This window comes from Elephas maximus, chromosome 10 (assembly GCF_024166365.1).
Source record: "Elephas maximus indicus isolate mEleMax1 chromosome 10, mEleMax1 primary haplotype, whole genome shotgun sequence".
Lineage (NCBI taxonomy): Eukaryota > Metazoa > Chordata > Mammalia > Proboscidea > Elephantidae > Elephas > Elephas maximus.
Genome location: NC_064828.1, coordinates 79666886 through 79690470, shown reverse-complemented (window position 1 = coordinate 79690470; position 23585 = coordinate 79666886). Strand labels below are relative to the sequence as shown.

The following is a 23585-nucleotide window of genomic DNA, read 5'->3' as shown; positions in this document are numbered from 1 at the left end:
TGGTTTCAGAAGAGGACGTGGAACCAGGGATATCATTGCTGATGTCAAATGGATCCTGGCTGAAAGCAGAGAATACCAGAAAAATGTTTACCTGTGTTTTATTGACTATGCAAAGGTATTCAACTGTGTGGATCATAACAAATTATGGATAACATTGCAAAGAATGGGAATTCCAGAACACTTAATTTTGCTCATGAGGAACCTTTACATAGATCAAGAGGCAGTTGCCTGGACAGAACAAGGGGATACTGATTGGTTTAAAGTCAGGAAAGGTGTGCGTCAGGGTTGGATCCTTTCACCATACCTATTCAATCTGTATGCTGAGCAAATAATCCGAGGAGCTGGACTATATGAAGAAGAACCGGGCATCAGGATTGTTGGAAGACTCATTAACAACCTGTGTTATGCAGATGACACAACCCTGATGGCTGAAAAGTGAAGAGGACTTGAAGCACTTACTAATGAGGATCAAAGACCACAGCCTTCGGTATGGATTGCACCTCAATATAAAGAAAACAAAAATCCTCACAACTGGACCAATGAGCAACATCATGATAAATGGAGAAAAGACTGAAGTTGTCAAGGATTTCATTTTACTTGGATCCACAATCAACACCCATGGAAGCACAAGTCAGGAAATCAAACAACCTGTTGCATTGGGTAAATCGGCTGCAAAAGACTTCTTTAAAGGTTTAAAAAGCAAAGATGTCACCTTGAAGACTAAGGTGTGCCTGACCCAAGCCATGGTATTTTCAATCACATTATATGCATGTGAAAGCTGGACAATGAATAAGGAAGACAGAAGAACTGACGCCTCTGAATTGTGGTGTTGGCAAAGAATATTGAATATACCATGGACTGCCAGAAGAACAAATAAATTTGTCTTGGAAGTAGTACAACCAGAATGCTCCTTAGAAGCAAGGATGGTGAGACTGCATCTTACATACTTTGGACATGTTGTCAGGAGGGATCAGTCCCTGGAGAAGGACATCATGCTTGGCAGAGTACAGGGTCAGCGAAAAAGAGGAAGACCCTCAACGAGGTGGATTGACAGTGGCTGCAACAATAAGCTCAAGCATAACGATTGTAAGGATGGTGCAGGACAGGGTAGTGTTACGTTCTGTTGAGCACAGGGTTGCTATGAGTTGGAGCCGACTCGACGGCACCTAACAACAACAACATAACAACTTTACCTTTGGATTCTTGCCCTCTTTGGCCAGCAATGCCCGAAGTCTTTCTTGTGAAGGGGGTGCAATGAAGATAATGTATGGTTTCAAGTCTGAATTCCGGAGGGTCTTCAGTGACTGGAAAAAAAAAGGTATATGGATTTTTAAAATTATTTCCATCCATTATCTATTTCCCAATTATGTACTTGGAATACTACAATGTCTTTTTTTAAATACTGCCTATGACTATTTTCCAAATATCTTCAAATAACAAAAAATATACAATACTTTAAGATCATATCATTCAGTATAAGAATGTACTGTATGTGTATTATTCTATAAAATGTTAGTGCTTGCACTTTTATGTAATGAAATATAAATGAATGACACTGCAGGAAGATAACAATGTTATGCTAAAATACCCTGATAACAAGATCACAGATTTTAACACCCATATTAAAAATCTATTTCGGAGGAGTTAGAAATGAGGCAGTCACCTTACTATGTACCAGGTACTACATGTAAGCAGAATCAGAAAGAAAAACTGCATACCATGCATGCAAAAGAAAATTCCAGAAAAGCACATATAAGAAAAAGTGGACACTGTAGCAATGAATGTAGGTGAAGTGCACAAAGCTTGATCAAGGTAAACAATGTCATTAAAAAGTGCATAAGGGGAAAGGATGTCTTTGGTAAAGGATATGACAAATAAAATTCCGCAATAACACCAACAACACACCAAAAAATATGTGTGTGGTTACACAAATATGTATCTAGGCATATGAATATATGAATATGAATACATGAGTACATATGTGTACAGACAGAAGTATCTATAGGCATATATACATACAAGTATGTGTGTGCATGGATACATATCCATATCAATAAACCACATACGGGACACAGGTACAGACACTTCTTAGACATAACCAAACAATTCGCAAGATTGGTTTTTGGGGTTTGAAGATTTAGTGACCATAGTCTCGTGGGACGACTTAGGTAAATGGCATAATATAGTTTATAAAGTATAGGTTCAACATCCCAGTGTGGTGAGTAGTGTCTGAGGTCTTAAAAGCTTGCGAGTGGCCATCTAAGGTATAATTATTGGTCTCTACTCGAATGGAACAAAAGAGAAAGAAGAAAACCAAAGACTCAGAGAAGAAAGTAGTATATGGGACTCATAACTGACACGAACCATGGCCACATCTGCCCTGAGACGAGAAGAACTAGATGGCGCCTGGTGACCACTACTGACCATTCTGATCAGGGTCACGATAGATGGATCCCTAACAGAATGGAAGAGAAATGTGGAACAGAATTCAAATTCTTAAAAAGTCCAGACCAGCTGAGACTAGAGGACTCCCTGAGACTATTACCCTGATACATTTTAAACCTTAAACCAAAATTATCCCTTGAGGCTGCCTTTTAGCTAAATAACAGATGGCTCCTAAAATAAAGAATATCACCTGCAAGTAACGAGTTTAAGAGAGATCACCTACAGGAGACCAAATGGTCAAAATCACTCTAAAGCAAAGATGAGATGGCAAGGGGGCGGGGAAACTACAGTACTCGAAATGGTACAACCAAAATGGAATGAATAAGAATAATGATACAATGTGAAAAATGAAACCAATATCACTGAATAATATGTATAGAAATCGTTACATGGGAACCTAATTTGCTATATAAATTTTCACCTTAAACACAATAAAATACTAGTTTAAAAAAGAAAAGCGGACTGTTTGTATTAGACTGTAGTTTTCATCTTGCCACTGCATGACTATGTGTTCTTAAACTGAAGAGCTCTACAAATACGGGGATGATAGAGACATGCCCTTTTCTATTTAAAAACATTAAGAAAATTACGATGATATGCTTAACTACGCTAAGTTCTTTGGTAAAATCTGTTAGCCCAATGATATAAAGAACTCTGAAAGAATTCGGTAAGCACGGTTTTCTTAAATTTTTCTTAACTAAATATAGAGCCAAAGCTCTTTGGTCAACTAAAAACAAACAAAATTTGATTACTATTTCAGGAGAGCCATTTGAGAGTCAGTTCTCCTTTATGTACATCTCTGTAGTGACCATTGACTATGCTGCCTGAATTCACATAGCAGTAGATCCTATCATAGTAAGGAAAGTTTTATTCTGAAGATGTGTAGTCCAGGAAAAGAAAAAAAATCTGCAAAATCTAAACAATCTAAAAAATGCACGTTTCTAAAATTATTTTATCTTTTTAAATAGAAATCTAAGAGGCATTTGTTAGTAATGTGAAGCTTTTGCTTAGCCTGAAAATAGAAACAACTGAACATTCACTGTGATACTTGTTATTACATGTATAGTGGCATTTAAAACCATAAAAAGCAGCTTTAAATTTTCAAATTTTTCTCAGATCAGAACCAGAAAACAGAAATTCTTTTATAATACCTAAAATACTTAAATACTGGTAGCACTATATTTTAAGTTTCAGGAAATATATACATGTGTATATATGTAGGTATGTATGTATTTTTCCCCCTGAGGAAACTGAAAGAGATTTGGCAACCTGTCTAATGTTACAGAACAAGTTAGTAGAAAAAAAATACAACTTAATTAGGTCCTCTGGTTCTTAGACCAAAATATAGTTGGTTCTAAATTACTTTGCAAAACATGCCCTCAAGTTTAACACCCTAAATTCAAAATTCTAACTTTACCTGTGCACGAAGACTTAAAAGACATATTTTGCCAGAGTTGATCACTTGCCGTACAGAATCTATGCTGGTTCCATACAGATTTTTCTCAAATTCACCATGCTCGATGAACTTCCCAGCTGCTATGTCGGCTTCGAATGCTTGCCGTGAAACAAAGTGGTAATCTCTACCAGCTACTTCATGGTCTCGCCTACTCCTAGTTGTATCTAAGCAAAATCGGGTAAAAATGATGGTTATGGATGAAAGTAAGGGTGGGAGATAATTCTGCTAGTCAGAAAGAAAGTTTTACTTTGTGATACAGATTATGAAATAATGAATTGAGGACAATATTAAGAGCTCGTGTGTTTAACATGGACTGTTCTTATCTCTAGACTAAGAAATGACCAAAAATGTGTTTTCAGTATCTTAATAATAGTCACATTTGAGCAGAACTGTGCTCCACAGGGCTTTCAATAACTGATTTTTCAGAAGCAGATTACCAGGCCTTTCTTTCAAGGCACCTCTGAATGGACTCAAGCCTCCCTGCCTTTTGGTTAGCAGTCAAGTGTGTTAACCATCTGCACCACTTAGGGATTCCTCCACGGTATGAGGTACCATACAATCTTAAAACATAACTTTTGTTTTTCGAGATTAAGTCTAAGTTTTTATGTTCTGTATCAGTATTAAAAAATCAGGAAGCTGACTGCATACTGAACAGGGAATTATAAGCCCAAACTGAAACTCATTTAGAAAGAAACTAGTATCATCCTCTTATCTTTAGTAACAAATTACCAAAAGATTCAGTTAAACAAAGTTCCAGTTTCATTGACAACACTGGCTGGATGAAATGCATGAGAAATTTCCCTACATAGTTAGATGTTCTAAGGTGGTAAAACGGAAAAGCACAGGAAAATTGGAATGCAGCCACACTTACGAGGCACTGCGGATGCAAAACGGTCTTTTTCTTTGTTCATGAGCCTCTGACGCAACTCATTCTGGCCACAGTTCTGTGGACCAATCAAGACGATAGGTCTTTTCCTATTTGCAGGTTGATGATAAAGTGACATTTCCTCATAAGTTAAGATCTCCTCATTGTCATAATCTTTGGAAAATAAAGTTAAACCTTCAATCAGAATTATTGCCATGTAACAAAGATATAGCTCTTCCAAAAAAAATTGCAAAGAAGACAATTTATGATCATTAAAAATGCTTAATTTTTTGGATAATGACAGTAATAACTGGGTAGTATTATATGATGACCATTTCCCTGTCGTTATATCCTTGCTGGGATACTATGAAAATGAATCAGATAACTACTGTATATATTAATCCTTCCTAGGAATTCTTACTGCTTCTCTTGTTTCATACCATGTTCGAATGTCTAATACAACATAATTATACTACTGCTTATGTAATATAGCTAATTTGCAGCCAATACTCTGACATAGGGTGGGGCACCAAGAGATAAACAAATGAGAATAATACCTCTCATTTTTATAAAATGGGATACTAATACTTCATTTGGAGGGTTGCTTTAAGGATCAGGCATAATATGTCTACTGAGCAGAATACCTGGCATACACAAATATTTATAAATAGTAGCTAAAACTAGTGTTATTAAGAGAAAGCTGGAATACCTTCCTGTAACTGTACACCTTGAAAATAGGTTATAACTGTGCTATCCATACTATCTGCATTTATAGTTATTCTAGAATATTAACCTGGAATCATGACTCAAGATGAGGTGTAAATTATAATGGGTGGGTTATATTCTGATAGCCTGTAATCCAGATGAAATCAGAGCTGTCAAATGGTGAAAGCAAACACAGACAAGCAGCAGCCTGCTATGGCCTTCCTTGTTATTTTGCCTGACTAGGAAAGACCATCCGATGTGCAGTCTGACCTCCTCAGCTATATGTTTCACAAGGGCAGGGACCATCTTGGTCTTGCTGGTCCTTAGCACCAAATCTGACACATAGTAGGAGCTCAAAATATATTTGTTCAAATTCCAACTCAGCCATTGTATTAGCTGTGAGAATTGCAACAGGTCACTTTAATATCTGAACTTGAATTCATTCATCTGTAACCTCAAGGAATTTATTTTGAGAGCTAAATGGACACATGTATCTAAGCATCTGATACTGCCCCTGGAACGAGGCAGTTACTTTAAATGGTAGTTTTTAAAAATACTGATAATGATGACACTATAATGAACTGCAAATACAATCTTTTCCCTTTCCAAAATGCTTTCCCCACTGAAGAATCTGAGTCCCTTCTTCAAACATGTATGATCAGATGTACCTGTAGCCTTTAGCTCTGCCAAGTTTCCTACAGTAGCCCTTACAGCTGAATCAGTTAATTTTAGTCTGTTTCAAAAGATGAAGAAACAGAGATAATCACTTACCCAAGCAGAATTAAAATTCAGTAAATCTTCTTAGTTAAATAATTTGTCAATTAGCATTTAAAGATGCTTATTTTAGAAAAAAAGAATTTTTTTATTAAAGTCAATAGAATCTCAGAACTGAGTTTGTATGGAATGTGTCAATAATCTGTAACATTTTAAATTTATGTTAGGTGCTGACAAATCAGTTTTTGACTCATGGCAACCCTCTGTGACAGAGTAGAACTGCCCCATAGGGTTTTCTAGGCTGTACTCTTTACAGAAGTAGACCGTCTGGTCTTCCTTGAAACCACTGATGGGTTCAAATTGCCAATCTTTTGGTTAGCAGCTAAGCTCGTAACCATTGTGCCACCAGGGCCCCAAAATATTTCAAGGTATTGAGAGAATAAACCTTAAAACTCTGTAAGTATCTTTGTTTTATTATTTGGCTTGTTTCTATGACCTAAAGCAGTAGCAGCAAATTCAAATGGCCAAAGGACCAACCAAGAAGGTAATGAAAATCAGTAAATCAGGTTGAGAGTGGTGAAGACTGTTGAACTAGACAGTACGTGCCCAATATAAATGCAACAGCCATTATTCAGGTTCAGCAGACTGTTGTCACTTGGGAATATGAGCCCAGTGTTGTCCAAACTTTTAATTTTTAATCTTAGCAATAAATTAAAATAACAGAACAAAAACCACTTCTGTGTGCCTGACTCAGCCAGCAAGTAGTAGGATTGTGGAATGTGTTGCTTTTGTGACATGAGTTATTATTGTAGACGAAGTCTTCATTCTTTACTTTAAACACAGCTGTATTGTTAGAGCTGGTAAGAAGTTTGTATTACTTTTACAAACAAAGAATTTAAGTAGGAGAAAAACTGAGGAAACTATCAATATTGTATCTGGACATTAAATAGTACTTTAATTTTTATCCTAGTTTTTCCCAGAATTCATAGTTTCCCACAGAAAATAATTTCTGTCAAATGACTTTCTCAAGCACAAATGATACATCAGTGAACAAAACAGGCCTAAAAGAAAAGCTCTCTGAATATTGGTTTAATTTTTTTAAAGTGTCAGGACTGGACCCCTTTCAGATATAACTTCAACTGCATCTGAGAGTAGAACTTACCATCATTTTTATTGGCATTATATAAAACTTTTTTCCTCTTCTTTTTATTCTTCTTTGCACACCATAGTTTTCCTGTTGAGCAACCATAAGTACGACTATAAATGTGGTATTTGTTTTCTTAAACCAACCTACATATTACAAATTGAAGAACACAAATTATTTTTAATTTATATAATTTATAAACACTTATTACACTGTTCACAGAAGAACTATTTTTGGAGATGTATTTATAATTTTCCACTATTAACAGATAATCTTTAACACTTAAATCTTGTCTTTTTACAGTCCTAAGATAATCAGTTTTGCCTCTCACATGAATACATCTTTCTTAAAACTTCTAACTGATTTGCAAATTTAAACATGGGTCCAGATAAAGACCCAAGAAACCTCTTATTAATGTCAAATATAAGTGTCCAACCTGATTTTTCTGGCTCCTTATCTTCTTCTATGGTCTGCTTCATGGCTTCTCTTTGCTGCTGAAAGCTTTTCCCTTATCAGCAGAAAGAAAAAGAAGAGTAAAATATTTACGATAAAAGGAAGAGGATAAAAAGTTTTTTTTTTTTTTTTAAATCAAGGGGAAATATTTAAAAGAAGTAATTCTTCATTTATATTCCTCTCCCCCCATGACATGACAGTGATGTTAGCTGTAATATCTAAGAGCCTACGAATGTGTCAAGTATTAAGTAAACTGTGCTCTCAACCAATACTATGGCATATATTATTGGAATATATATCATCTATTAGAAAAGATCTATTAAAAAAGTCGGAAACAACTTTTTTTTTTGTTAGAAAAGATAAGTAACAAACCAGTCCTAGAAAATCTTAACAGTTCAATTTTTTAAAAGTGTTCACTGAGCTTTACTGTGTGGAAAGTACTATGGTAGGTGTTAGAATGATTCTGATCACTTAGAATTATCTCAAATTTAGTAAATCAATTCTGGGAGTTAACTTTCCAAAATAATATATGGTCATTCATTATCACTTTTCAATTCCAGGACACTATTCTTTTATACTGCATTTATTATTCTTGTCCCTTTTGGGGGGGAGGGGAGTTATATATATGATGTACGCATATGTATGCATGTATGTATATGGTTACAATTTTTATTTCCATCTTTAAGCTAGCAATGATACAGATAAATGGAAAACACATTATGTTTTTCCTCATAGGATTAAGATTTTAATATAGGGGACTTCCACAAGGTTTCTGACCTCCATCTAATTTTCAGACCTGTACCTTAAAATATTTTTTTCTGAAGAATAAAAGTGGTTTTACTTGGAAAATTCTGTATTATATTACAGTTCTATACTTTTATATCTAATTCTTCCAGTTTCAAGCCAGGGATTCTTAAAAATCAGTAGGTAAATTCCATTCATGTGGATAATCCGTAGAATTTACTGCGTTTCGTAAGAGTGCAAGCAAAAAGATTAACAGAGTATGACACACATAAGAAATAGTAAAGGACACCAAGTTATCTCCAGGAGCTGTACAGACTGCTTTCTAGGAAAACAAGTAACTATGATTAGAGGAAAATATTTAAGAACACAATTAAAAAAAAAAAAGTATTTGACTTTAAAATACTTAAAAAAAAGTTAAGAACAAAATAGATTTAATCATTTACATTTAAAAAATATTTTAAAACTATACAGTGATGTACTTCTGTGGCATATTTCTACAGCAGGAACAATGATTGGTTATTGTGTAATAGGAGCAGACAATAATGGGAGATAGACATTATGACCCCTTAAAATTCTCTTAATTTTGACAGAAAATATTGTCTTTTTGAACTATAAGGCATGAATAACCCTATAAACTAAAATTAAGGTGGGTCTATTATTAATCCTATGCAAAAAGTTAGAAACGGTGTCATTGAAATGCCCTTGGCTCCTATATCTACTTTCAGAAACTCAATGTAATCAATCAATCAATAAACACTAGTTCTAAATATTTACAGGCTAAGGCTGGCATGGTGAGAGGATATCAAACTGACACTTGGCACAAGCACTAGGTAGAACCACGATGGCTGTCCAAGAATCCAGAATTCTAGAGGAATGTCCTATAATGCGAAGGGCAGAGCCCTGGACAGCTCTGGTTCTTTTCATCTAGACTACAGTGGGACATAGGGAATAGAAATGAGAAACAGGGACTTCCAGTAAAAAAAAAAAAAAAAAAAACAGAAAGGAAACAACAACAATGAAAAAATATCCCATTGGTTTTATAATACAAAGTTTAAAGTCTTCCCAACTAAACTGGAAAATAATACTAGAAAGCCATTAAAACCAAAGGTTATAAATAATCCTCTAAACTTAAGATTAAGAACCTCATTCTGCCTTACTAAGGACTATGCATATAGACAAAATTTATTTGCAGTTTGTAGAATTGGGCTCTCTGAGACATTACACACATCTTAAGAAAAAAAAGTAAATATTATACAGAAATTTCTTATATCTTAGAAAATCTTAGTTTAGTCTGAGACAGAAGGGAGCCTTTATAAATTGTTCCAAAATCTCTGGACAGCTTCCTCTGTTCCCACTACATGTTTCTCTAATAGGGGGCATTTCTTAGGGCTCATTGTCATCAAGCCCTCTTTTCTACAGGATCTCTTGCCCTCTTTCTCCTAAATCTTCAATTACTTTTAGTCAAATTCATGTAAGGCAATCTGTGATGGTTGAGATCTTAGGGTATGAGTAGGAGGGATGATCTTAAAAAATTATAATGGCAAATATAAAGCTAGGAAAACTTACAAAAAGCCTGAGGTCTAATTCAGAAGCACCGCTGCAGGAACAACTATTTTTAAAAATCACCTTTTATTAATTTAGGAGACACTGCCTGGATTAATAAAATAAGTAAGTTGTAGTCTCTGACCTTAAGAAGTGTTTAACTCAGGCCAGTTAGTGGTAGGGAGGAGAGATAAAATGAGTATAATGTAGAAAGTATTATAATAGAGGTATACAGACATGATACCATGGAAGTATAAAGTAGGGGACATTAAAAAAAAAAAAAGAAAGACCTGGTAAGTATTAATGGATATGCTGTAAAGTCAAACAGGGAAGAAAAGCGTATGCATTTCAGTACAAGCACAGTGGCTTATACGATGCAGATATAACAAATATTTACTAAACGAATACCCTCATCATAATATATGTCTTCCTTTGCCTTCTTTAATATCTTATTCTACTCCCATTTGTTCTATTCCTCTCATTCCATCCTATTCCCACCCTGTGAACTGTTAGAACACTTTGTAGGAACAATTATATGTATACACTTCATTCTACTATGTATCATCTTTACTTTTTCTGAGAAACACGTCCCCTTAATAACCTTAATGTCCAATGTGAGTTTTAGTTTCCTGTGAGAGATTTTCTTCGATAATAATAAAAATTTTTGAGGACCCTATTTCCATACTAAGATACCTTCTTGCTACCTGCCATCAAGTCGGCCCCATGAAATGCTGCCTGGTCCTGTGCTATCTCCATAATCAGTTAGAGATCAGGCTGTTGCGATCCACAGGGTTTTAACTGGCAGATTTTTGGAAGTAGATTGCCAGGTCCTTCTTCCTAGTTTGACTTAATCTAGAAGCTCCACTGAAACCTGTTCAGGATCATAGCAACACACAAGCCTCTGCTAACTGACAACTGGTAGCTACACACGGGATGCATTGGCCAGTAATCGAGCCAGGGCTTCCTGCACGGAAGGCAAGAATTCCACCACTGAACCACCACACGGCCCTGCTAAGATATCTTAGAAGTGATGAATTCAGCAGTGTTATTACTCTCCTGACTTCTTATAAAGCAATGCATTTTAACATATTCTTTCTTATACATCAAAACTTTTAGATACTCCAATTGATGATAATCTATTGTTACAGTACGAGGGTTTAATACAAGTTTTGTTGTCTTGATAGCAGGATAATCTACAGTGAATGTAGTAGGACATGGGGCTAGGTGATGAAGTAACATCGTTCCACTCTAAAATTCCCCAAATTGGTCATACTTCTACTCAAGATACTTATGCTACAGATACAACATAAAAACTCAATTATAAAAATTACACACCTATATCCCTTTTTTTTTTTTAATCCCTTATGAGCTTAGATGCAAAAATCCACAACAAAATTCTAGTCAATAGAATTCAACAACATATCAAAAAAATAATTCACCATGACCAAGTGGGATTCATACCAGGTATGCAGGGATGGTTCAACATTAGAAAAACAATTAATGTAATCCATCGTATAAATAAAAGACAAGAACCACATGATTTTATTAACTGATGCAGAAAAGGCATTTGACAAAGTTCAACACCCATTCATGATAAAAAAAACTCTCAGTAAAGTAGGAACAGAAGGAAAATTCCTCAACATAATAAAGGGCATTTATACAAAGCCAACAGCCAATACCATCCTAAATGGAGAGAGTCTGAAAGCATTCCCCTTGAGATCAGGAACCAGGCAAGGATGCCCTTTATCACCACTCTTATTCAACATTTTGCTGGAGGTCCTAGCCACAGCAATTAGGTTAGATAAAGAAATAAAGGGCATCCAGATTAGTAAGAAAGAAGTAAAAGTATCTGTATTTGCAGATGACATGATCTTATACACAGAAAACCCTAAGGAATCCTCAAGAAAAGTACTGAAACTAATAGAAGAGTTCAGCAAAGTCTCAGGATACAAGATAAACATAGAAAAATCAGTTGGATTCCTCTACACCAACAAAAAGAACATCGAAGAGGCAATCACCAAATCAATACCATTTACAGTAACCCCCAAGAAGATAAAATACTTAGGAATAAATCTTACAAGAGATGTAAAAGAACTATACATAGAAAACTATAAAACGCTACTGCAAGAAACCAAAAGAGACCTACATAAGTGGAAAAACATACCTTGCTCATGGATAGGAAGACTTAATATTGTAAAAATGTCTATTCTACCAAAAGCCATCTATAGATACAATGCAATTCTGATCCAAATTCCAACGACATTTTTTAATGAGATGGACAAACAAATCACCAACTTCATGTGGAAGGGAAAGAGGCCCTGTATAAGTAAAGCATTACTGAAAAAGAAAAACAAAGTGGGAAGCCTCACTCTACCTGATTTTAGAACTTGTTATATCACCACAGTAGTTGAAACAGTCTGGTACTGGTACAATAACAGATACATAGACCAATGGAACAGAATTGAGAATCCAGACATAAATCCATCCACGTATGAGCAGCTGATAGTTGACAAAGGCCCCAGTTCAATGGGGAAAAGACAGTCTTTTTAACAAATAGTGCTGGTATAACGGGACATCCATCTGCAAAAAAATGAAACAAGACCCATACCTCACACCACGCACAAAAACAATCTCAAAATGGATCAAAGACCTAAACATAAATCTAAAACAATAAAGATCATGGAAGAGAAAACAGGGACAAAGCTAGGAGCCCTAATACATGGCATAAACAGTATACAAAACATTACAAACGATGCAGAAGAGAAACTGGACAACTGGGAGCTCCTAAAAATCAAACTCCTATGCTCATCCAAAGACTTCACCAAAAGAGTAAAAAGATTACCTACAGACTGGGATTAAGTTCTTGGCTATGACATTTCCAATCAGCAAATGATCTCTAAAATCTACATGATACTGCAAAAACTCAACTACAAAAAGACAAATAACCCAATTAAAAAATGGGCAAAGGATATGAACAGACACTTCACTAAAGAAGACATTCAGGTAGCTAACAGATTTATGAGGAAATGCTCACAATCATTAGCCATTAAAAAAACCCACTGCCGTCGAATCGATTTGGACTCATAGCGACCCTACAGAAGCAAATCGAAACTACAATGAGATTCCATCTCACTCCATCAAGGCTAGCATCAATCCAAAAAACACAAAATAATAAATGTTGGAGAGGTTGTGGAGAGACTGAACACTTATACACTGCTGGTGGGAATGTAAAATGGTACGACCACTTTGGAAATTGATTTGGCGCTTCCTTATTAAAAAAAAAAAAAAAAATTTTTTTTTTTTTTAAATAAAACTAGAAATAGAACTACCATATGATCTTGCAATCTTACTCCTTGGAATATATCCTAGAGAAATAAGAGCCTTTACATGAACAGATATATGCACACCCATGTTCACTGCAGCACTGTTTACAACAGCAAAAAGATGGAAGCAACCAAGGGGCCCATCAACAGATGAATGGATAAACAAATTATGGTATATTCACACAATGGAATATTACACATCGATAAAGAACAATGATGAATTCGTGATACATTTCATAACACAGAGGAATCTGGAAGGCATTATGCTGAGTGAAATTAGTCAGCTGCAAAAGGAAAAATATTGTATAAGACCACTATTATAAGAACTTGAGAAATAGTTTAAACAGAGAATATTCTTTGATGGTTATAAGAGGGGGGAGGGGGGAAGGGAGAGGGGTTTTCACTAATTATACGGTAGACAATAACTATTTTAGGTGAAGGGAAAGACAACACACAATACAGGAGAGGTCAGCACAACTGGATGAAACCAAAAGCAAAAAAGTTTCCTGAATAAACTGAATGCTTCGAAGGCCAGCACAGCAGGGGCTGAGGTTTGGGGACAACGGTTTCAGGGGACATCTAAGCCAACTGGCATAATAAAATCTATTAAGAAAACATTCTGCATCCTGCTTTGGAGACTGGCGTCTGGGGTCTTAAACGCTAGCATGCAGCCATCTAAGATGGATCAATTGGTCTCAACCCACCTAGAGCAAAAGAGAATGAAGAACACCAAAGACAGAAGGTAATTATGAGCCCAAGAGGCAGAAAGGGCCACATAAAGCTGAGACTACATTAGCCTGAGACCAGAAGAACTAGATGGCCTGGATACAATCGATGACTCTCCTGACAGGGAATACAACAGAGAACCCCTGAGGGAGCAGGAGAGCAGTGGGATGCAGACCCCAAATTCTCGTAAAAAGACCAGACTTAATAGTCTGACTGAGACTAGAACAACCCCGGAGGTCATGGTCCCCAGACCTTCTGCTAGCCCAAGTCAGGGACCATTCCCAAAGCCAACTCTTCAGACAGGGAATGGACTGTACTATGGGATAGGCAATGATACTGGTGAAGACAGCTTTTTGGATCAATTAGATACATGAGACTATGTTGGCATCTCCTGTCTGAAGGGGAGATGAGAAGGTAGAGGGGGTCAGAAGCTGGCCAAATGGACACGAAAAGAGAGTGGAGGGAAGGAGTTTGCTGTCTTATTAGGGGGAGAGCAATTATGAGTATATAGCAAGGTGTTTATAAATTTTTGTATAGAAGTCTGACTTGATTTGTAAACTTTCACTTAAAGCACAATAAAAATTAAAAAAACTCAATTATTTGAAAAAGTAAATGCATAATTTTAAAGTGAATTTTTCTTTGCAAAATGCCTGCATTTTAGATGTTCGTTTAATACCAAGCACTTTCTACTATGTTGTCTCTTACCTGGAATGAGCCCAGCAAGGGGCTGATTATCTTCATCCCCTTCCCGGTAGGCCTGCCACCAATTTGGATCTTCTTGACTGATGACGTGAAGTATATCCCCTTTTTGAAAAGACAGACCTAACTCTCGACAGGGAACATAGGGGTCATCTGAGGGGTCATAGTCAAAATGAGCTTTTACATGGATCTAAAAGATAAAGGTAAAAATAACATAGCAACAATAATAAAGAAATGGTAACAAAATATTCAGCACAAATATAAAGTGTTACTATTTTTCACTGGTGCAAGGAAACTATGAGTTGAAAGGAGGGTATTTAGTTAAATAACAGTACTTTTTGGGCAGTATTTTCTCAGACTCATCTCTTGTCTTCACTCACGTTAGTCTCTCTGTTGATTGCAAACATGTATAACAACGTCCAAAACACTGTACTGTTAGCAGCTAACAAGCTGGGGTGCAAAGGTGTTTCAAAGGCAGAAGGGATGCAGAGAACTCCCAGCCCCCTCCAATCCCTGACCTGTGAAAACAATGACTCTGCAATAAATTATGCAATTCCTAAGCCACTACTATCAGAAAAGGGAGATCTTAGATGTCACCAAATCTGGTTATCTAAACAGGTATGTGTGTGTCAGCTTCTCTGAGGCTGTCCTCCCTCCTGGTCCCATTGTAGTGCAAAAGTGCCTTCATCTCAGTGTTTTTTCTAAAGGGACATGTTTAGGTTCATGACACAGGTAACAACTCAAAATGTTAAAATTATCAAGTTTATAATCGATTCCTACTTGGGGTCTATGTACGTTTTGAAATAATTACTCATGATACAAGTTATTTTTGCTAAAAATAATTAGCAAAAGTAGTTCTGAATATCTAAATAAATCAAAGAACTGTGTTATGCTATTTTACATTCAAGGTAGGTAAGAATTCACAGAAACTTTATAGAAAGCTATTTCTTGGCCTTTTTTTTCTAATATGCCTCTGTAAGATTTAACAAAGTACTCTGTATTTCTAAGAAGATATAAGGGAATTCTCTTTAACTTCTCTCTCTCTTAATTTTTACCTAACCTGGGCAAGTAGCATTTCCAAAGTCTGTAAGAAGCCAACCATCATCTAATGAGATCCAACACCTACAGGCAATGAGCGTTTTTGCCCACATAGGTTAAAGTGCAAGTTCTGGTTCAACGAGCCAAACAACAGATTGGCAGCCTGAACATTTTATAATTCTGAGTCCATTTTTGTCCCTAATTGCTGTCTGGCTTTCCTTAAGTCGGAAAGCCCGGTAGTGCAGTCGTTAAGAGCTACTGCAGCGAACTAAAAGGTCCGCGTGGCAGTTTGAATTAACCAGGCACTCGCTGGAAACCCTATGGAACAGTTCTACTCTGTCCTACAGGGTCGCTGAGTCAGAACTGACTTGACAGCAATGGGTTTTTGTTTTTTTCCTTAAGTCTTTTACCTTCAAGTAACTGAAGCCATGTATCATAGAGATAATACCAGTCTGCCTGATTATCTTCATGTTAAAATTTGATAAACTATTTTTTTTTTTTAAGTTTTTTTAATTGTACTTTAGATGCAGGTTTACAGAGTAAACTAGTTTCTCATTAAACAATACATATATTGTTTTGTGACACTGGATGCCAACACTACAACATGTCAACAATCTCCCCTTCTCGACCATGGGTTCCCCATTACCAATTTTCATGTACCCTCCTGCCTTCTAGTCTTTGCCCTGGGCTGGTGTGCCCCTTTAGCCTCATTTTGTTTTATGGGCCTGTCTAATCTTTGGCTAGCGGGTGAACCTCAGGAGTGACTTCATTACTGAGCTAAAAGGGTGTCTTGGGGCCATACTCTTGAGGTTTCTCCAGTCTCTGTCAGACCAGTAAGTCTGGTCTTTTTTTTTTTTTGGTGAGTTATAATTTTGTTCTACATTTTTCTCCAACTCTGTCTGGGACACCCTACTGTGATCTCTGTCAGAGCAGTTGGTGGTGGTAACTGGGTACCATCTAGTTGTGCTGGACTTAGTCTGGCGGTGGCTGTGGTAGTTGTGGCCCACTACTCCTTTGGACTAATCTTTTCCTTATGTCTTTGGTTTTCTTCCTTCTCCCTTGCTCCAGACAAGGTAAGGCTGCTACAAGCCTTTAAGGCTACAGATGCTACTCACCAAAGGGCAGTGTAGAACATTTTCTTTATAAACAGTTATGCCAATTAAGCTGGATATTCTTCAAGACCATGGTCCCCACAGCCCTCAGCCCAGTAATCTAGTCCCTCAGGGAGTCTGGATGTGTCTATGGAGCTTCCATGACCTTTCCTTGGACAAATTGTGCTGGTTTCCCTAGTACTGTGTACTATCTTACCCTTTGTCAAAGTTATCACTTATTTATTATCTATTTAGTGATGATAAACTATTTTCTAAGTGATAAAGGCATACATATAGATGTCCTTCCAGTATGTAATAGCCTAGAATGCTCATAAAAGCAACAGCCTCTTTCAGAAATTTGACTTGGGGGTGTCATTAGATAACTTTTTTTTTTAATTTCAAAAAAATATTTTAGTAACTACTATATCTAACTTAAACGTGGAAGGTTAAGGCTCAATATACAAACAGGGAAACTGAGGTAAAGCAACTGATCCAGTTAAACCTGTAAAATACCTAAAAATAGAACTTAAATTTTAGTCTGATTTATTTGTAGCTTTTTGTTGATGTGCAAATACCCTTGGGAATCTAAAAATGGAAATTTTAGGGATCACCTGAGGTAGTCAAAAGATAACTTTTTGTATCAGATTCCCTAGAGACCTATAAAGTCATGCTACTTGTTAGCCTGATGATGATTTTATCAAATCACTTTCTGAAAGCAAAACTCACAGAATGTTATTTTTGAAAGTGTTATGCTCAGATCACCTACCTGGGATGTTTATTGAAATACTGAATTCTCAGGCCACATTTCAAACTTTCAGACTCTGCATTTTAATCTAATTTCTTGGGTAATCCCTTTGTACACAAATTTTAGGGAATTATTGCCCTGGGGAAATCAGATATAACAGTAAGGAGGGTGTATCTACCCCTTCTGACCTTTACCAGATGTCAACACAATCATCCAGAGATGATTCCTTCCCCTAGGCTATTCTGGCCTAGGTCTCATCCCTTAAATATTCTGATTTAGCTGGTTTGGAATGAGGCCCCTCCTTGTTTAAGCCTGGGAAAGGCTGCCAGGAGTGGTATAGAGGGCACACTTTCTGGATGTATTTTTCCTAAGCAAAATTTATCTCCTATTAGAGAAATTACCCATTTAACTAAAATCTAGGTATTGCCTTGCTATGCAGAATGTGATTCTATTCATATACTCTGCTGATCTATTCTAGAAGTTATCTCCACCAGTCTTTTCCTCTCCAGCTTTGGTGGCTGATTTATTTTGTTTTCCATATAAAGGAAAACAAAGCCCTTTGTAAACGAAGGTGAGATGTGACCCCTATGTGAAAGCTTCAAGGCTAATAATGCTGTAATAATACCAGTACGGGTGTATCTGATCAAAGCAGTGTTTGGTTTCTAAAACAAATTAAACTTTTTCTGTTTAAATTTCAAATTATAGGAGTCTTTAGAAACAATTCTCTTTCAGCACAACATTTCCTTTTTTTTTTTTTTTGAGCTATTCACATCTGAAGTCCTAGTGATGAAATGGGAAAAAGGTAAAGGGGTGATGATCACTACAGTTTGCTGACATCTTTCCTAAGGGATTCAGTGCTCTAGAATAATATTACTTTGTAATTTTTATTTCTATATTTATTATTACAGTAAATTTATCTTTAACTTCTAAAATTACTTGTGGAAGAGAAATAATAATCTACAAAATAGTGGAAGTGAATCTTTATCTTTAGCCTAGCTTTTACCCCTAAAGGAAACCCCAGTGGTGTAGTGTCCTACAGGGTCACTATGAGTCGGAATTGACTCAATGGCAATGGGTTTTTTTTTTTTTTTGGTATTCATATTACCCTTAAAGCAAAAAAACAAAAAATCCATTGCCATCGAGTCGATTCCAACTCATAGTGACTCTACAGAAGAGTAGAACTGTCCCCATAGGGTTTCCAAGGAGCTGTAGCTCTTAATCACTACACTACCAGGGTTTCCAGTAAGAGACTAGAATTAAGGACAGCATTAAGAAAAGTCTTTGCTGTGTTAAGCAACAGTATAAAACTCCATCCCTCAGTCCTGGGATTCCTTTCCTCAAGCCCTCAGAAAGGAGAATGTTTATTATTTGTTCTCTTCCTTTTTTTTTTACGCAAGAAGTTTGAGATATCCGTGGGACATCCAACTGATGTGTAATATAATAAGCAGAGTTGGAATTGACTTGACGGCAGTGGGTTTGGTTTTGGTTTTTTAAACAGTCAGAAATATGAACCTTAGGGCAACAGCAAACTTAACAGAGCAATTGCCCTAACTTGAACAGGGATCTCAGTCTAATATGCACTGATATTTTCTGTATTTCTGATAAGATATTTATAAAAGTCTTACTGCATTATAAAATTCCAGATCTTCTCCCAAATGAGAAAAAATTAAGATGAAAATTGTATAATACATTTTTACCTCTAACAGGAAAGTAAGGAGCCCTAGTGGTGCAACAGTTAAGTGGTCTGCTAATTGAAAGGTCGGTAGTTCGAACCCACCCAATGGCTTCGCAGGAGAAAGACCTGGCAATCTGCTCCCGTAGATTACAGTCAAGAAAATCCTATGGGGTAGCTCTACTCTGTCACTTGGGGTGGCTATGAGGTGTAATCGACTTAACAGCACCAAACGACAACAGGAAAGTAAATGCATTTGACAGCAGTGATACTCAACTTTTCCTTACAACCCAGTTATCTTTATAGGCTGCAAAAATCCTGAAACAACCATTTTTAAAAATCTGTAGAATTTTTTACATGCACATAAAGTACATGTAAACAGACTGCTCCTTGACCTGCTCTCCCCACAATAAACACAACTATAGCCGAGACCTCTCCTTTGGGCTCCAGACTAACGTATTCACCCCTCTGCACTACCTATCTCCACATGGATGCTCCACAGGGATCTCAAACTTGTGAAACGGAACTCTAGATTGTTCTCCCAAAACCTGTTCCTCCTCCCATTTCCTTTTTAGTAAGTGGCACCACTACTCTCTACCTAGCTGCTCAAGCGTCCTTGCTTTTTCTCTTTCCTTCACTCTCCATATTCATTACAAGATCCCGTCACTTGTACTTCCAACAGAAAGACTGATTCTTTCATCTTCTATTGCCCCTGTTATCATCCAAATTTAAGCCATCATCATAGTTTATTTACCCTTACTTCAGCAACCATTTCCTCAATCTCCTTGCTTCCATATTCTAATCCAATTTCCACACAGCAGCCAGAAGTATTTTTTAAATACAAATCAGATCATGTCACTACATTTAAAATCCAAACTCTTTACCATGACCAAGGTCGCCTACCTGGTCTGACCTTGTCTACCTCTCCACCCTCATCTCTCTCTTTTTTTAAAGTTTTTAAAATTTTTACTGTGCTTTAACTGAAAGTTTACAAATCAAGTCAGTTTCTCATACAAAACCTTATATACACCTTGCTATATACTCCTAGTTGCTCTCCCCTTAATGAGACAGCACATTTCTTCTCTCCACCCTGTGTTTCCATGTCCATTCAGCCAGCTTCTGTCCCCCTAGGCCTTCACATCTCCCCTCCAGACACAAGATGCACACACAGTCTCATGTGTCTACTTGATTCAAGAAGCCCACTCCTCACCAGTATCATTTTCTGTGTATAGTCCAGTCCAATCCCTGTCTGAAGAGTTGGCTTCGAGAATGGTTCCTGTCTTGGGCTAACAGAAGATCTGGGGACCATGACCTCCAGGATCCCTCGGTCTCAGTCAGACCATTAAGTCTGGCCTTTTTACTACAATTTGTTCACTCTCATCTCTTACCACCCCTCCCCACTTCCATTCCACACCCGAGTTTGCACCACCCACACAGGTTTCCCAAACACAAAGCCTTTTAGAAATTATACCTGCAAAGCTCTCCTCCTGGCAATTAAGAGGCCTGGATCAATCACATCCTATGAGTTCCAGCTTCAAGTTACCTCTTCCAAGAGACTTTTCCTGATCACTCTAAGTTAACCTCATCTTTTTCTGTTCTCCATGACCAAAAAAAAAAAACCCACTGCTGTCAAGTCGATTCTGACTTATAGTGGTCCTATAGGACAGAGTTTTTTTATAGGGCAGAGTAGAACTGCCCAATAGAGTTTCCAAGGAGCACCTGGCGGATTCGAACTGCCGACATCTTGGTTAGCAGCCGTAGCACTTAACCACTACGCCACCAGGGTTTCCTCTCCATGACCACATCCTGCTTATTCCCACCTTAGCACCTACCACAAGCTATAATTGTTTTATGTAATAATTATTATTAACCCAGTGCTTAGCACAGTGCCTAGTACACAAAGGAATTCAATAGATACTCAGTATAAGGAAAAAAAAATTGTTTGGGATCCCTAAGAATATATTTAAATTATTAATACCACTGAGCTAATGTCTAATTCTATGATTCGAATCCCTGAATTGTGATTTTAGCAGCCTCATAAAGTTCCTCTTAGACCACATCTCTCTTCTGTCCTCCTAGCTCAGACCCCATAAATTATCACATGTGTAGCACTTGAAAAACATCAGTTGTAACCTCAGTCATATTAGAGTTCTCAAGTCTCCTACAGGCAAAGGGTAGAATTTCAAATATAAAAGTGCTTTCATGGTCTTCCTCAGGAGAAAGAAGTGGCAGTCTGCTTCTGTAAAAATTATAGCCTTAGAAACCCTATGGGACAGTTCTACTCTGTCCTATAGGGTTGCTATGAGTTGTCAGCAATGGGTTTGGGTTTGGGTTGTCCTCCTCAGAATCCAGACTTAACCTGTCATAAACACAGCTACTATGAGGTTAACTCATCTACACTTCCAATTTCCTATCATGGTATTCTAATTATTTTCTTTAGATAAATAGTAATGTAGATCTTTTAATATTTAGTAGCTGTGTGGGACATAACATACTAAATTGCACAGCAGTTAAAAGCATAGATTCTGGAATGAACCTGGGTTCCAGTCCTGACTGTCACTTACAGAGAGTGGGCTTGGGCAAATAACTTGACCTTCTAAGTTCTAGTCTCAATAACTGTTAACTGGGAATAATAGAGATATTTATACTTCATAGGGATGCTATGAGGATTAAATGAGATACAACATATAAAATGATTAGCACAGTGCCTGGCACCAGAGTAAATAATTGTAATAATAATAAAAAAAATAGCTAACATTTATTGAACAATAATCTCTAAATCAAGGGAAGAAATAAAAACAATGATGATAGGGAAATAAAAGACTAAAAAGTTGTGGCAGAATTGTGAGAGTGGCAAGTAAGTATGGTCAAGAAATAGTGATAAATTCCAAACATGCTGCCTGCATGTGAAAAAAGAGGTACATTTTTAAGGGTGGAAAAGAAGAATTCTTTTGACTACATTAGTAAGATTCCATTAGAGCTTATTCAGCATTCAGTGATAAATGAATTAGGCACAACCATACCTATCAATTATCTAAATAAGGTAAACAAGATTCTAAAACCTACTTGAATACTAACTTTAAGCCCACTGCCGTTGAGTCGGTTCCAACTCATAGCAACCCTGAAGGACAGAGAACTGCCCCATAGAGTTTCCAAGACTGTAAGCTTTATGGAAATAGACCACCACATCTTTCTCCCACAGATTTGCTGGTGGGTTTGAACTGCCAACCTGTCAGCTAGCAGCCAAGCACTTTCAGTACTGCACCACCAAGGCTCCTTAGTACTAACTTCAGCACTCTATATTAAGCAGACCAGGCAGACTTTCTGTGTGGAAACATAGAGCTTTTCAGTTAAAATCACAGACTGTTAAAAATGGGAGGGACCTTAAGAATCATCTAGTCTAGTGAATTCCTCATTTTACTGCTGAGGAAGCTGAAGCTGACAGCAGCTAAGTGATTTGTCTATGCAGCTTCAGTTGGTGGTGTTAGGTGTTGTGGAGTCAGTTCTGACTCAGAGCGACCCTGTGCACAAAAGAACAAAGCACTGCCCGGTCCTGGGCCATCCTCACAATCGGTACGCTTAAGCCCATTGCTGTAGCCACTGTGTCAATCCATCTCATCGAGGGTCTTCCTTTTTTTCTGCTAACTCCCTACCTTACCAAGCACGATGTCCTTCTTCGGGAACTGATCCCTCCCACCCCCCAAACATGTCCAAAGTATGTGAGATGTCGTCTCACCATCCTTGCTTCTAAGGAGCATTCTAGTTGTAGCCAGGAAAAACCTTAAAAATAGCAGCTTTAGAAGGAGGCTGGAATGAGAATTCAGGTCTCTTGATGTGTAATTTGGTACTCTTTTCATTACACTGTGTTGAATCAAATTGATCTATCCCCTCCAGTACAAAGTATAAAGTGACCCAACAACTGGATAATATTCTAAAACCTCATTTACAAATCATTTCCTCTTGGTAACAATGTTGCAAATGACAACTGGGTTCCTAGAGAGCCTAAAGAAGCCTCCTGAATCGATTATACAGCCAGTCCCCGGGTTATGAACGAGATCCTTTCCTAAATCTGTCTTTAAGTCAAATTTGTAAGTAAATCGGAACAGGTACATATAGCTCTTATTTAGCATTAATCAGTCAAATGCTTGTCTCAGTATATATTTTACCTTCTCATGCATGTAAAACACTTAAGAAACACTGCCAAATCATACAATGTTTTCACG

General features: G+C 37.0%; 1 protein-coding gene across 3 annotated transcripts in view; it reads right to left on the bottom strand.

Annotated features, from left to right (window-relative positions):
- Nucleotides 1–23585, bottom strand: part of PALS1 (protein associated with LIN7 1, MAGUK p55 family member) — a 104744-nt gene that overhangs the window by 8025 nt on the left and 73134 nt on the right. For all 3 annotated transcript variants that reach the window (XM_049898881.1, XM_049898880.1, XM_049898883.1), the window contains exons 9-14: nt 14823–15006; nt 7766–7837; nt 7348–7419; nt 4773–4940; nt 3863–4065; nt 1194–1304 (exon numbers count right to left, since the gene is read on the bottom strand). In XM_049898881.1, coding sequence (XP_049754838.1) covers nt 1194–1304; nt 3863–4065; nt 4773–4940; nt 7348–7419; nt 7766–7837; nt 14823–15006 — 810 coding nt within the window. The remainder of the gene's footprint in view (nt 1–1193; nt 1305–3862; nt 4066–4772; nt 4941–7347; nt 7420–7765; nt 7838–14822; nt 15007–23585) is intronic.